At 41.6% G+C, this 13,813-nt stretch overlaps 1 protein-coding gene across 1 annotated transcript in view; it reads left to right on the top strand.

Moving 5' to 3' along the window:
* Positions 1-7,332: 7,332 nt before the first annotated feature.
* Positions 7,333-13,813, top strand: part of ODF2L (outer dense fiber of sperm tails 2 like) — a 39,187-nt gene continuing 32,706 nt past the window's right edge. Inside the window, 3 exon segments of the mRNA XM_033067589.1 lie at positions 7,333-8,227; positions 9,024-9,208; positions 11,038-11,154. Coding sequence (XP_032923480.1) covers positions 8,098-8,227; positions 9,024-9,208; positions 11,038-11,154 — 432 coding nt within the window. The 5' untranslated portion in view covers positions 7,333-8,097.

Raw genomic sequence — 13,813 nt, 5'->3', positions numbered from 1 at the left:
AAGACTCGCTGGCGGGGTGGGCGGCACAGGCAGAGACTCCTTGGGACGAGGTGACCCCCTCGGGCACGCCTGTCTGCGCCCCAAGTGTGGAAATGCCGCCGCACCCAGGGACCGCGGCCCCGCCTGTCCCCCTCCGACCCGCCTCTGGGAGGACAAGTCTCGCCCCCGCTCCCTTTTCTTGTGTCCTGAGTTTTGTAAGTCAAACCTTATCTTCACGAAAAATTGTTTACGGATAACCCATCAAAATGGAAACTGGGGGTGAATTATTAAGAAGTCGTTCCGAAAAAAACCCCATCTTTGTTAAAAGATGTTTGGATAAGCATCTACTGGGACGCAACCAGGCATTAGCATCACAAAGAGAGTTTTTGAAAACCTTGTGTACAGTAGCAAAACTCAATAGCAGTGATCAAGCAAATTAGGAGAAAATAGTCTCTACGTTTAGTAATTTCCATGAGTTTAACATCTGTCATCATGGTTTTTGAATGTTCAAGAAGAAAGAACCTTTGACATGTCCAGGAATTAGAAACGTTTACATTGTGGCATCATTGCCAACAATTTAACGTAACCGGCTTCCAAATTATCCTGGTTGTTCAGTTAAGTAATTTATTTCATAATCCAAATAGTAAGTAATGTGTGGCTGAATTTGATAAAGTCAGAGGAAATCCTATGGCATTATGACAAGAGGTGAATTCCAGAGAAGGGAAATAGCTAACAATCAAAGCAATCTTGCTTACATACTGGTCAGATTCCAGGAATTAAAACCAAAACAAATCCCAGAACAGCGCCTGAAAGCTATTGTGTGTATGTGTTTCCTTTTCTTGAATCAATTCACCTTTTTCAGCTTGTATTTTCTTGCTTATATATGGGTATAAGTGCTTGCATATAAAAGGTATATGGCAAGTTTGTGTCCATTTCCTAAAATTAGTGTTACTGGTATATAGAAGTCCCACGAGTCTCTCTTTCAAGGCCCAGTACTATATGGCCTCATGAAAGCTGATTACAGTCTTGTGAGTGCTGAATACAATTCACTGTGATATCAATTTAGCATATGTGAAAAGACATCAACAATTTTAAATTTGGATCTACAGATGCAATTATTTCACTCCATAACTTCCATAGGCACTGAGCAGGTCACGTTGATGGGTTTCCACAAAAAGAGATGCCCAACTGAAAGCAGTGGTGCCTGAGCTTGTAGCAGAAGCACCACCTCAGCTGTGATGTATCCCAGTAATGCCCTGGCTGTGCAGTATTTTCAGGCTGGAATGAACAGCCATCAAGTCAGTCTAACTCTTCCCAAATCAACATACTGCTAGTTCTTTCCTGAAGCTTGCAGCCTGCTGCTGCCCCTGACATGTGAGCCTTGCCTGCCAGAGAGGAAACTGCTGCTTTCTGTTACATTGTCTGACATCCTTGGTATTGCTTTTCCGTCAGAAAATCCCATCCTTTAAGCCCCCGTGGGTTAGAGTGATCTTGTATGATTTGGAAAACCTATTTTTAGTTGCTGCTTTCCTGAGGAGCCCCAAACAGAGTGGTACTACTTCTTAGGAGAATGCTTTAAGTAGCCAGTATTTCCACCATTAGCAGCCAGGCTGCTTGGCATGTGTGGGACATTGGATCTGGTGTTTCAGTTCTCACTTTTAACATCCTTCCCCTTTTTATGAATGTTAAGCACTCAGAATGTGAATGAGAGGGAGAAAATAACTCTTCAGCTAGTGATTACTAAACTTATTCAAGAGGAGGATCTGTTATACTGCATGATTATATATTTCATATAAAACTAGTTCAGGTAATTTTTCCCATTTTGTATTTAATGTATAAATAAATTCATTTAATGGATCGCAACCTGGAACTCCATGCTTTCTAAATTCCACAGTATTCTATTACTCTTAAAACACTACTGAATTTCTCCCTTTCTTGACATTCTCTTTCTTTGCGTGCTGTAGGCCTATTACATACGGTTCAGGTCAAACTCTGGAAATTTTTTGGCATCCTAGAAGGTGTTAACAGCCTAATATTGGAGATTGCTGTTGCCATTTTAAGAAATTACCACGAGCAAGCTATCTACCCTGTCCTTGTTGGAAGCTTCAATACCTGGTTCTAGTAGGAAGTCAGGTCCCTCTCTACAACTACCCTTCAGAACCAAAAGCACTGTCAGGGATTTGGGTTTGGGATAAACTGGTATATCTGGCTCAGGTAAGGAAAGCCATCCCTTAGCACACAGGCTTAGCTACAAGCCAGATGCTGACATAGGGAGTGCTGAAGGTGAATTCAAAACATGCACACTGTGTAGAAATATAAACCCATGCATTCTGAGAAAATCAGTTGCAAGGGCTGAGGAGCTGTGCTGGAGGAACAGTATCAAAAGTAGCTCCAGAGTGTGGGGTGGACAGCAGGAATGTCACTTCTAAAAGTGCTGGAGCCATAAAATTGTCAGACTGAAGAAGAAATTAAAGCCTGCCATGTGCCCAATCTCTGAGAGTTTAGAAGAGGTGTGTGACCACTGTACCAGGTAGGTATGGTGAACAACATAACTTTGCCTGCTGTCTGATCTTCAGCCTTTCTTGTTACATAACCCAAATGAAGAAATAACCTTTCATAGAATTTTACTGCTGGATATAGATGGGCCCTGAAATATCCCTTCCTATGAGTAGAAATAGAATTCATATGGAAAACCCAAACCAACCAACCAAAATTATGTTAATAAAAAGGTTTATAGTATAATAAAATGTTTTGATGTAAGGAGCAGTAGCTTATAACTGAAATGATTCTCAATTGACTCCCAGTACTGCTTTCTGACAGTATGGGAAAGGTAGTGTTTACACCAAAGGCTTTGGAGTCAAAGATTTGAAAAATACAATTCCAGAAATGCCATCATAAGTCAGTTTATATCCTGTGAAAACACTGAAACGAACAAACTCTGGTAGCATATCTAATCCCAATAATGTAGTGCCAATGTTGGAATTCATACCTATTTCATTCTGTAATACACTGAGGGTCATGTCTTGTGTCACTGTGTATATATACACTACTTCTCACTCATGATTATGTAACTGAAGCGTATATTTGCATAATGTATTTTAAATCAATACTTAACATATTTATGTAATCATTTAATGCAGTTTAACAATGGGAAATTAAGAGTTTTGGCAAAGTCACAACTGGCACCAGTCACAACCCTGCAGAATTCCAGCTAATACTTTGAAGAATAGGAGCACTCCTGAAACCAGATTTTCAAGATAAATATGTGTAAATTTGATTTACCATTTATTGAGGTATTGAAAAGACATAAAAATAAAAGGAGAAGAATCTCTATTTAATAATCGAAACTTGTTTTACTAAAATAGGTAAGGGCATTTGTTTGTGTGTGAGTCTATAGATTCTTTGTCAACATTAACAACTGTAAGCTTAGCTTGATAATAACCAGGCAGAGATTATAAAATCAGTAGTGCCAGCTGCCTGGCCTGTGTACAATCAGGCTTTCATGAAAAATGTGGAGACTGGATTTGACAGAACCAGAAAGCAGCTGTTCTCAACAGCACACTTCCGCCCAGAAACTGCAGTGATGTGAGGGAGAATTAATGCTCCTTTTCACATTAGTGCCCCCTTTCAGTGGTCCTTGTGGCAGCTGTTGCTGTACTTCCCCTTAAACACTCAAACTGGAGTTGTACTAGGACTGCAGGCAGCAACTGCCAAACATTCAGTAGGCAAAAGTCTTGATATTTCAGGGCACTGGACTAGGTATATCATATGCTGTTTTCATGGTCTTTGTCCTTTCCTGGAGCAGGAAAGATAATAATTTAGTTCCACACCTCAGCTGTCTGTCTTAGAAGAAGTTGGCTATCTTATACTTGGAGGAAGTGGCCCCTGTGGAAATAGAAATAAACTTCTTGGGCTTCTTCCTTTTACTGTTCAATGGTAGTTTAATAACTGGAGGTATATTTGCAGTTTTACAACTTCCCTGATAGTGACTGTGAGAAAGTAATTTCATCACATGGTGCTCCACAGTTTCTCCACATATGGCGTAGGAATAATTAAACTTACCTTCTTCATGGAACACCATAAAGTCTTTATAGGAAGCTGGAAGCTGAAATTATTTTAAGGGCATTGGGAAGACCATATTGAGAACACAGCTTTTATGGTTTTGACATCAACTATCACATCTTTTCTTGCTAGCTTGAGTTGGCATGTGGCAGTTGTGTTGGCAACTGGGACTGCAGCCCAGGTAGCTTTTGAACATAAATACATATGTACACATGTAAATATAATAATGGAAATCAAAAGCCTTGCCTGTCATTTTTACATCTGCTTGCCAGAAAGCATGACAGAGCAAATTTTGTCTGTCTTTTGCAGAGGTGTTTGGGGAAGTGCTCAGTCCTGTGTTGCTTGAACTGACTTCTTCAGAGCTTTTGCTATGGACAGAACTCAGTGAACGTGAGCTCCTAATTAAAACAAATCTTCCTCGTGCTACTATAGTAAGAGTCAGCCTTAATTAATAAATTCAACCTCCAACTATTCATATTTGATTGTGCTTTTAAATATGCATTTATATCAAGGTCATAGCATCTCAAAAAGAGATGCTGTGACAGACTTTTGGAACATTTGGAAAAACTGGAAATGTAGTTGGAGCCCACTAGATGTCAGTGCCTCCACACAAGAGACTACTGCAGCTCTGCTTGCTAAGCAGGTAGGACTGGGTGTCCCAGAGTAATTGGTGAGCTGACCTGGATCACAGGGAGATAATGTCATATTTTTACAGAACTCTGGGAAATAATTACAGGAACAATGCTGCAACATGTTTATTTGATGGTGTGATGTAGTTCCTATCAAAGAATTTGTATGTAGCAGAACTTCTTTATGGAATAAGAAGACTTATCAGGAACAAACAAAAGGATAGATTTCTTTTTGCAAGGGCATTCACTGACCTAAAAGCAATTAGAGGGAACTGGTACTAGCAAATAATGCTTCATCTCTGACTCTCTTCTCCAAAGGAGCCTTTCTCCTCTAAAATGCAGCTGCTTTTCTGGCTTTGATATGAACTGCAATTACAACATTGATTATTGCTTGTGAAAATGAAATTTTAGATATGAAAACACAGTACTTTTTCTCTGCTGTGTGTCCACTTCTGTGTAAGGCAACAAGTGTCTAAGGATTGCTGGAGAAATTAAAACTGGTCAGTACTGTACCAGCACTGCATACAAGGATGGAGAAGGAACAGTGTATTAACAGGGTCACTGCAAATCTGCAACTTTTGCAATAGCAGGCTATTACCAAAATTAACCAATGAACAAAGAAACATACTGGAGTCATGAATTTCTGGCATGGAAAGGCTCAATTATACCTTTTGAGCAGATGAAGTCATGAACTGTGACAAACACTCAGCAGTGCTCCTGTGGTATCTAAAGAAGCTTCTCTCAAGCACATCGCTTTTAACAAGGCCTGTAATTATGTCATTGTGGAACTGTATGTTCTATTTCCTTTAATTATTTTTCACTCTGTGGATTGTGCCACTGTCATTAAAATGTGGTTTTGAGGACTGAAACTTGTAATCCATTCTTTGTTTAGGAGGTACAGAGTGCAATGCTAATTATCATGCTAATTAACCCTCACTACTGGATAGTGCTTGCATTATTTTATAACCTATGACCAGATTTTTTGAACATTTAAAAAAAATATTACTTTCTTTTTAAATAAGCCAATCTTATAGCAAGTTCTGAGCAGCTAAAATTAAGAATTTTGTCTGAGGTGGCTGTGGGGTACCAAAGCCACAGCTCATAACTGTGGTGCTGAAGCAAAGGTCTGACAGAGATGCTGAATTCTCAGTTCGAGGCTATGGGTCCTATAGAGAACAAAGCCTTAGGCCTTTTGCACGTGCAAAGACAAAATCTCCTTTGGAATTCAGGTACAATCAGGCACTCACTCCAGAATGGATAATGAAGTGATTTCATGTCTACTTGAATTTAAAAAGGTTGAAATTAATAATTTCCTTTTTATTACCAGGCACACATGGCTAGATAATATTTTCCAAGGGTTTATTAAGTGAGTAACTGCTCTCTGAAATTCCATTGCCAGCAATAGAAGAAAATACAGACATGTTTACAAAGGATGCCAAAAGATATGTTTGATTTTTATTTTGATTATTTCTGTCAAGCTTTTTTTTTTTTTTATGTAAGCTGCTGACACTGCTATTACTCAGAATATTAAAAAGCAGCATTTCTATCAGCATGACTTTTTTAAACAAAATGTGCAAGTTATAATTATGTATATGTGTCTATATACATACCTACATATGCACCTGTACAAGTGATCATGTTTGTATCACATGATCACTCAGTTTTGCACAATTTTTGATCTGAAAGTGATCTTTCCATACGTCTGTTTCAGCGTCAGATATTCTGTGAATTGCCACCTCATTTGAATGTGGTTATTTTAAAATATGTGGTTATTTAAAAATATGTGGCTTTTCTACAGTGTTTGACAATGTATTGCCAAAACAGCGTCACATACGGTCAGATTACATGAATATCCAGTGTCTAACCTCAGGGAAAAAAAAAAAAATAAAAAGGAAACAGCCAGAAAGAAAAGAGAAATCATCCGGGGGATCTAAAGCTCCCCAGAGGTCTCCAGGTTTCTTGTCCATCTGGGTCTGGCAGTAACTTCCTGGGTGCGCACGGGCACGTCACGGGCGAGTAAAGGGCACGGCCGCTTCTGAGGCACCTTTGCATCCCAAGCGCAGCCCCCCGCCTCTTGAGGAAGGGGCGATGCCGCCTCGCCGGGCCCGCGGCGGTCTCGGAGGGCTCCGCGGGGAGCGTCGGGCAAGGCCGGCCGGGAGAGGGCACCACGGCCTCCCCGCGCTGCGAGAGGGGCCGGCACGGCAGCGGCGGCGGCGGCGGCAGCGGTAACGGCAACGAAAACGGCAACGAAAACGGCAACGAAAACGGCACGTTGCTCTGGCAACGGCTCGCGGCGGCGAGGAGCGGTGGTGCAGGCGGGAAGCGGCGGGAGCGGTGCTGAGGGGACAGTGCTCCATAGGAAAGGTGCTGAGGGGACAGTGCCGCACTGTAACGGTGCTGAGGGGGACAGTGCCGTACTGGAGCGGTGCTGAGGGGACAGTGCCCCACTGTAACGGTGCTGAGGGGGACAGTGCCGTACTGGAGCGGTGCTGAGGGGACAGTGCCCCACTGGAACGGTGCTGAGGGGACAGTGCTACATAGGAAAGGTGCTGAGGGGACAGTGCCGCACCGGAGCGGTGCTGAGGGGACAGTGCCCCACTGGAACGGTGCTGAGGGGACAGTGCTACATAGGAAAGGTGCTGAGGGGACAGTGCCGCACCGGAGCGGTGCTGAGGGGACAGTGCCCCACTGGAGCGGTGCTGAGGGGACAGTGCCCCACTGGAGCGGTGCTGAGAGGACAGTGCCTCACTGGAGCAGTGCTGAGGGGACAGTGCACACTGGAGCGGTGCTGAGGGGACAGTGCCCCACTGGAGCGGTGCTGAGGGGACAGTGCCCCACTGGAGCGGTGCTGAGGGGACAGTGCCCCACTGGAGCGGTGCTGAGAGGAGAGTGCCCCACGGGAGTGGTGCTGAGGAGACAGTGCTCCATAGGAAAGGTGCTGCGGGGACACTGCCTGACTGGAGCGGTGCTGAGGGCAGGAGCACTCCCCAGGGACGGGAGCCGCCGGCAGCGGGTGCAGGGGCCTTTGGTGATGTGAGAGCCCGAGTGTGGGCCCGGGGCGAGGGCTGGCGATGAGTGACCTGTGCCCCTGAGCCTCCTTCTGTGCTGGGGAGTGTGGAAGTAGGAAATAGCAGTTGCGGGCTTTCCTTAGTTCTCCGAGTTTATTCAGTTTTCTGCTGTGAAAGGCTTTGCTTCTTGCACACCAGATTTGTGAATTCAGTGCTAAGCAATTGCAAGTCGTGAATTGTGGAAGATTTCAGGCACATTAGCTATGTTACATCTCTGCTGTGACTTGGGTTTACTTGATCCAGTCCTAGTCCCACTGTAGTGGGAACAAGCTGGCATGCCAGTAATGCCTCAGTTACTGATTGATGGAACACCAATATATGTTAACATATACTGTCTTGTTATACAGCATTAAATCAAAATGTCATCATCATCATCACAATCATCCTTGTCTTTACCTGTACATGACTGTACTGCTTCTTCATCGGACTTTGATCTTCAGGAAAAGTTTATTCCTCTTCACATTGTTGAGGCGAGTTCATTTTGTTCCTGTTAGACTTGATTTTTTAAATTATTTTGTTAACAAGTTATAGATGTGAAGTAGGGGATATTTGAAAAAACGGCTAAGTGACAGTGCTGGACATAGCAACAGTAATGAAACTATGGCAAAATTCTTAATTGATCTTTTCTGCTTACATTGATTGGCTATGATAAATGAAGCATGATGTTTTTAATCTTCCGAGGTGCTATTTTCACTGGAAGAAATTAAATTCAAGGATGTGGTTTTGGTTGTATATCCAGGAAAAAGCTACAGAGACTTACACTGTGTTGAGGTCTGCCAGGAAATCTAATCCTGTAATAAAAACAAGGCACACATATACATATAGATAAAATTAAAAACCTTAGATGTTTGACTGTATTTATTTGCCTTAAGACAACAAGTGGAAAGAGAGCAGTCTGCATTCTGATTCTGTAAGTGATTATTTAAGATGGGGACTTCCCAAATTTGTTACTCATTTTCTCAATTGTATGAAGGGTAATACGGATATAAGAACTGAAACTCTTAGTCTGACAAATCCTTTTGATGGAGATGCACCTGGCACAAGCTGAGCACAAAGAAAATGGGTCCTGGTGCATGGAGAAGGCAACACAATCCACTTCTGAAAAAATAATGAGCACTCAGTGGAGCATTGAATGGAGCAAGCAGATAACTTTGTGCTTGGTGAAGGCATCAATCATGCTGGAGTGCCAGTGCAGAGGCAGGAGAGAGTTTTTGGAGAAGGGGTGGAGGGTGATGACAGGTTGCTGGTGCCTGATAAGGAAATGGGGGGAATGTGATGCATTTAGGTAGTAGGCGTGATACGGCTCTGGACTTCCCATGGCGTGGGCAGCATCATTTCTTTGAGCAGCCAGGTGAGAAGCTTTTCCAAAATAGGAAAACAGGAAAGCCATTGCTCCCTCCAAACTGGAAGAAGTCTGCTATGAAGAACAGCAACACTGGATTCTGGGTCTTGGCCTTCACCTTCACTGGAGTTAGTCTGCCTTTCCCTCGGGAATTAGGTGTGTTCTGTGAGCAAACTGCTTGAGGATACGTCCTCTGATATCACTGGCTTTTATGCTAAATTGAATCTTTATGGTTTTAACCACCAAAGTAGCTTGGGAGTATGTGAGCTTTTCGAGTCATATGTACCAGGTTTGAAAATGTAGCAAACTATATGTAACCAATTTAAAACCACTGAAAAATAAAAAATCAGTTATAATCAGAAGAAATTTTTCATGTTTCCTATGTTGCAGTTAAACAGGAAAATCATCGACACTTGGCTGCAGGAGCAAAGTGAAACTGAAATTTAGAATATTGTAAGTAAATTAAAATTTTATTCTCTTTGTTCTATGCTGAATGTCTGAAATTGGCTACCTTACAGAGTCATGCAATTTCCAGAGTGGTAAAGTGGGAATGTTTGTGATTTACCATCAAAAAATGGAATCTTAGTTTTACATCTGACAAGGCTGACAAGTCCGGCAAGAGCTCCTTCATCCTTTGCACCAAAAAAAGGGGCTCAGTGCAAAAACCAGCACTGGAAGGCAAGAAGTGTCCTGTGTAAGAGGGCACTGTCAAAGTTTGGAAGTTATTTTACTGGTGCCTTGGCAATCTGTGTTGCAGATTGAATACCCCCAGTGCACTTTGTGTGTGTGTGATGCCGAGTGGTTCAGCGTTAGTGAATGACTGTGTAGGCTCAGTAAAACCTTTAAGGGCACTTTGTACTTTAATATTTGTAACTCCTTGTGGGTTATTAAGAGCCACAGTTCTTCTTTAAGTGTTTTTTTTATTTTTTTGCTCAACCATATGAACCTATCACTTGGCTGCTGGATAAACTTGATCTACTGGTTGTAGTAGAGGAGCCTGTGAGGCCTCTTATGTCCTTGTCTTCATCTTGAAGTGAAGGAGCACATTTTCAGGGAAACATCTTTTTGCTTGAGAATAGAAGTGCTAAACAGAAAAGCCTATAAAAATTCTGAAGATTCCAATGCCAGCAGACCTCAGTGTTGATGGGATCTATGTGGCATACCATGCCCTGACTAGAGACTACCTAATGTTGAACAATTTAGGGTGCCTAGTGTCTGAAAGGATAAACAATTTTCTATGTAATCCCCTTGTTCCTTTTTACATTAATTTCAGTAAATGGCATTTTCATCAATACTTGACTGAATCTGCCTTTGTTACTGGTATCTATAATGAACATTTCCACTGGTACATTCTTTTAGTCTCTTTCAGTCTACACTGATAACATCATTCTTTTCTATCTTACTACTTTTTGTTTAGAATAAGTTAAAGGAATCAAGTTGAAAGAAATTTCATAGAATCATCTGACCAGAGTTCTGGTGACATAAGTTTCCTATTCCCTTATGAGTTACATATCCCCCGAAATTACAGTTTGAATTAAATGTATCAATAGTTCTAATAGGAGATGGTCTTTGGAATTTAATGAAGGTCAGTTCAGGTCTAATTAGTCAGAGCACAACTGCTCAGTGTGGCTTAGTGTTAGTCATCCTTCCAGCTGGGTGCCTTTGCTTAGCCTGGATGCCTGTCTGAGTTCATGCTTCCAGGCCTTATTCCTGCTACTTAAACTCAGATTAAATATGATGCAATAATTACACATAAATTGTTTCAAGCTGGTAATTTCTGTTTGACATGAATACAGTTAGTAGAAAGTTGGTGTTTGTGAATATACTTGCAGAGCATATTTTATCTTTTCCAGGTTTTGAGGACATCCAAATGTCAGTTAGAAACTATGGCATACTAGAGAAAATACAGAGAGCATAGTACAGCATAATCCAACAAATTTGTGTTTATCTTTCTTAGATCAACATACAGAAAGGACACCACCTGTCAAGATCAGTACAGGAAGTACAAACTCACCTGCAGTGTCAGATTAAAAGAAAAGAAGCAGAAAATGATGAATTAAAAGTGAACATACAGGTCAATATATTTTACTTGTGTTTCAGTTTATTGTTGGGGGGAAGCAAAGCCTTGCTGTGGTCGGTTTTAAAATTAAATTATTGGTAAAGGAAAAAACCAAACCAGTTAAAATCGTAAGTATTTATGTTTTGCCAGATGTGTCTGACTACACTATTTTAATTGCAAGGCTGTTTGTTCGGGGTTTTTTTCTTATTTTCTCACTTCCGGTGTAGCATAGTAGAACTTCAAAGTTCTGATAAAGCAAAGTGAAACATGCATGGAAGTGTTTGCCCTCACTTAACTGCACTGCCTAGAAGAGAATCTCCATATGGTCAAGACATAGGCAAGTGTCTATGGTGACTTTCTGTTCTAAGAGAACAGTGAGAGCCACACCCTGTTTCCTTATTGTCTGTGAAGAATCGATAGGTCTCTTAATACTGACTGGAAGTGAAACATTTAAGAATAATGCCTAGTCTCACTTTGTTTAAGGAAGGTTAAATTATTTCCATTTTCCGTTCTAAAAAGCACAAGTTAAATTTGGACATTTGAGTCAGTTATTGGCTTTAAAAAGGCAATGAGGAGGTCGTGTGTGAAAGGCTGGAGCTCTATGTGGCCTCAGAATACAGTATATGAAACTTGTCAAAGACATAGACATGAATGAGAAAACATTTCCAAACTTTTTTACTGGCATACATCCTCTGCTAATTGAATAATTCGATTGTCACTCAATCTATATCAAGGCAATTTCAAATCACGTCTATGTCTGCATAAATCTCATATTTTCTTCTAAATAAAAATTGCTTTCTTGTTCTACCTAGTACAATGATAGAATTCCAACAACATTTTCATTAGATAAAATAACTTGATACACAGTTGTGTTGTCATTCAACCTCTATTTAAAAGTTTTGTTCACTTTCAGAAATTGCTGAAGTCATTTGCTAGCTTAAATCCTGGAGATGATTTTGTTAATAACTAGACAATAGCTTGCAAAAGCTTAGTATTAGCCCTATGAAATTAGTTCTCCATTTGAATTCACCTCAGCCACTGACGAATGCCCAAAGCACTTATTCTTAGTGTGAGTCTGACCTCCTGTGGTTGTAATTGGGGATAGCAGCAGTTCACTTTGTTAAAAAAATCCATACGTAGACTGAGATTTTCTGTTTGCTGTGTTTATTGAAGGTGTTTATGCGCCACCACAAGTCACATCTTTTTATTAAGTAAGCAATTGTATAGGGAAAATGCTTTTTACATATCTGGGTTTTTTTTGTAATTTCCTTTTTTTTTTAAGTAGTACTTCTGCTTTTTGGTGAATCCCAGTACCTGAAACCATTTTTCATGTGAAGAACCACATACATTTTGCTTCGAGTGTGTAAAAGTTTTGGGGCCGTTAGCAGGACCTGTACTGAGAGATATCCCCTCATGCATAACATGCATATTTTATAGCAACTGACAATGAAAATCTTGAATAAATTTGACACATTCACATATTCAGTAGGTAACTAGTAGTACATAATGTAGTGTCAGACCTAGCCTAAAAGGAAAGAAGGAAATGCATTAATCATTCCTACAAGTAGAATATTTATCACTGAACTGAGAAAGTTGACACTGCTGGCTTACCTACATTGCTGGAGTTTGGTGGAAGAATAGTAAGATATATGAACAGGATTTACATTTGTCTTTATGAAACTATGAAATTGTCTATTGATAGCTTGGTCATTTTTGATAAGTAGATCTGAGATTCTCCTTCAATCAAAGTCTGGTATTGCTCTTAATGAATATCATCATCTAGTGTTTTAATGTCTACTCTTGTTTTCCATTCATATTTATGTGGTGTATAGATTAAAAATACGAGTCATGAAGTTAGCTTTCTGCATGGAATGGGATCAGTCTTCATCAGAGTGATGTAAACACCTAGTTAGTCAGAAATAATAACAGCAATGGAAAAAAATAATATAATGGCAGTTGTAGAGCCCAGTTCCCTGCCGTGCTCGGTGCCGCACCCCGCCCGCTGCCGAGACCCACCCCCGGTGCCGCGCCCTGCCCGGGTCTGCGCCCCCCCGGTGGCGGGAGCGCGGGGCCGTGTCGGGCACCGAGTGCCGCCGCTGGCGGGCCCCCCCAGCCGCCCGGCACCATGGAGCAGCGCCTGCCCCGGAGCGAGTCCCGGCACAGGGACGCCTGTTTCAGGGCAGCTTCAGGCTGTACTTGCAAAAGCCATGCAAGGGAAGAGGGGGAAAATGAGGCAGGAGGGGAAGCTCCTTTTGTTTCTACCAACTTCAGGCTTGGGGCAGCTGCAGAGCACTTTGGTTTTGTTATAGATAATAACTGAATCAAGCTGAATTAAATAGTAAAACTGCAATTCTTATTTTTGCGACCGAAAATACGGTCTTGGGAAGCCACAAACAAAACAGGAAAGCACCGAGCCCGGGAATTGGTGCCGAGTGATCACACACGCTGATCTGACCTCTATCGCATCAGATCCCCCTGTGTTCACGACCGCCATCCCGGAGAGCCCAGTTTTTATATAGTTTTTCGGGCCTGAGGCGAGGGTTTCCTTTGTTTCTGCTGCGGATTCTCATATTCAGATTAAATCCTTTTCTTGGTGCTGCCCTGGACAAAGGTCCTTCACAAAATTTCATTTAATCCTGGCTCAGAATAAGTCAGGAGCGCTGAGGGAGTTCTG

The sequence above is a fragment of the Catharus ustulatus genome, chromosome 9 (genome assembly GCF_009819885.2).
Source record: "Catharus ustulatus isolate bCatUst1 chromosome 9, bCatUst1.pri.v2, whole genome shotgun sequence".
NCBI lineage: Eukaryota > Metazoa > Chordata > Aves > Passeriformes > Turdidae > Catharus > Catharus ustulatus.
This window is presented reverse-complemented; position numbering and strand designations above follow the sequence as displayed.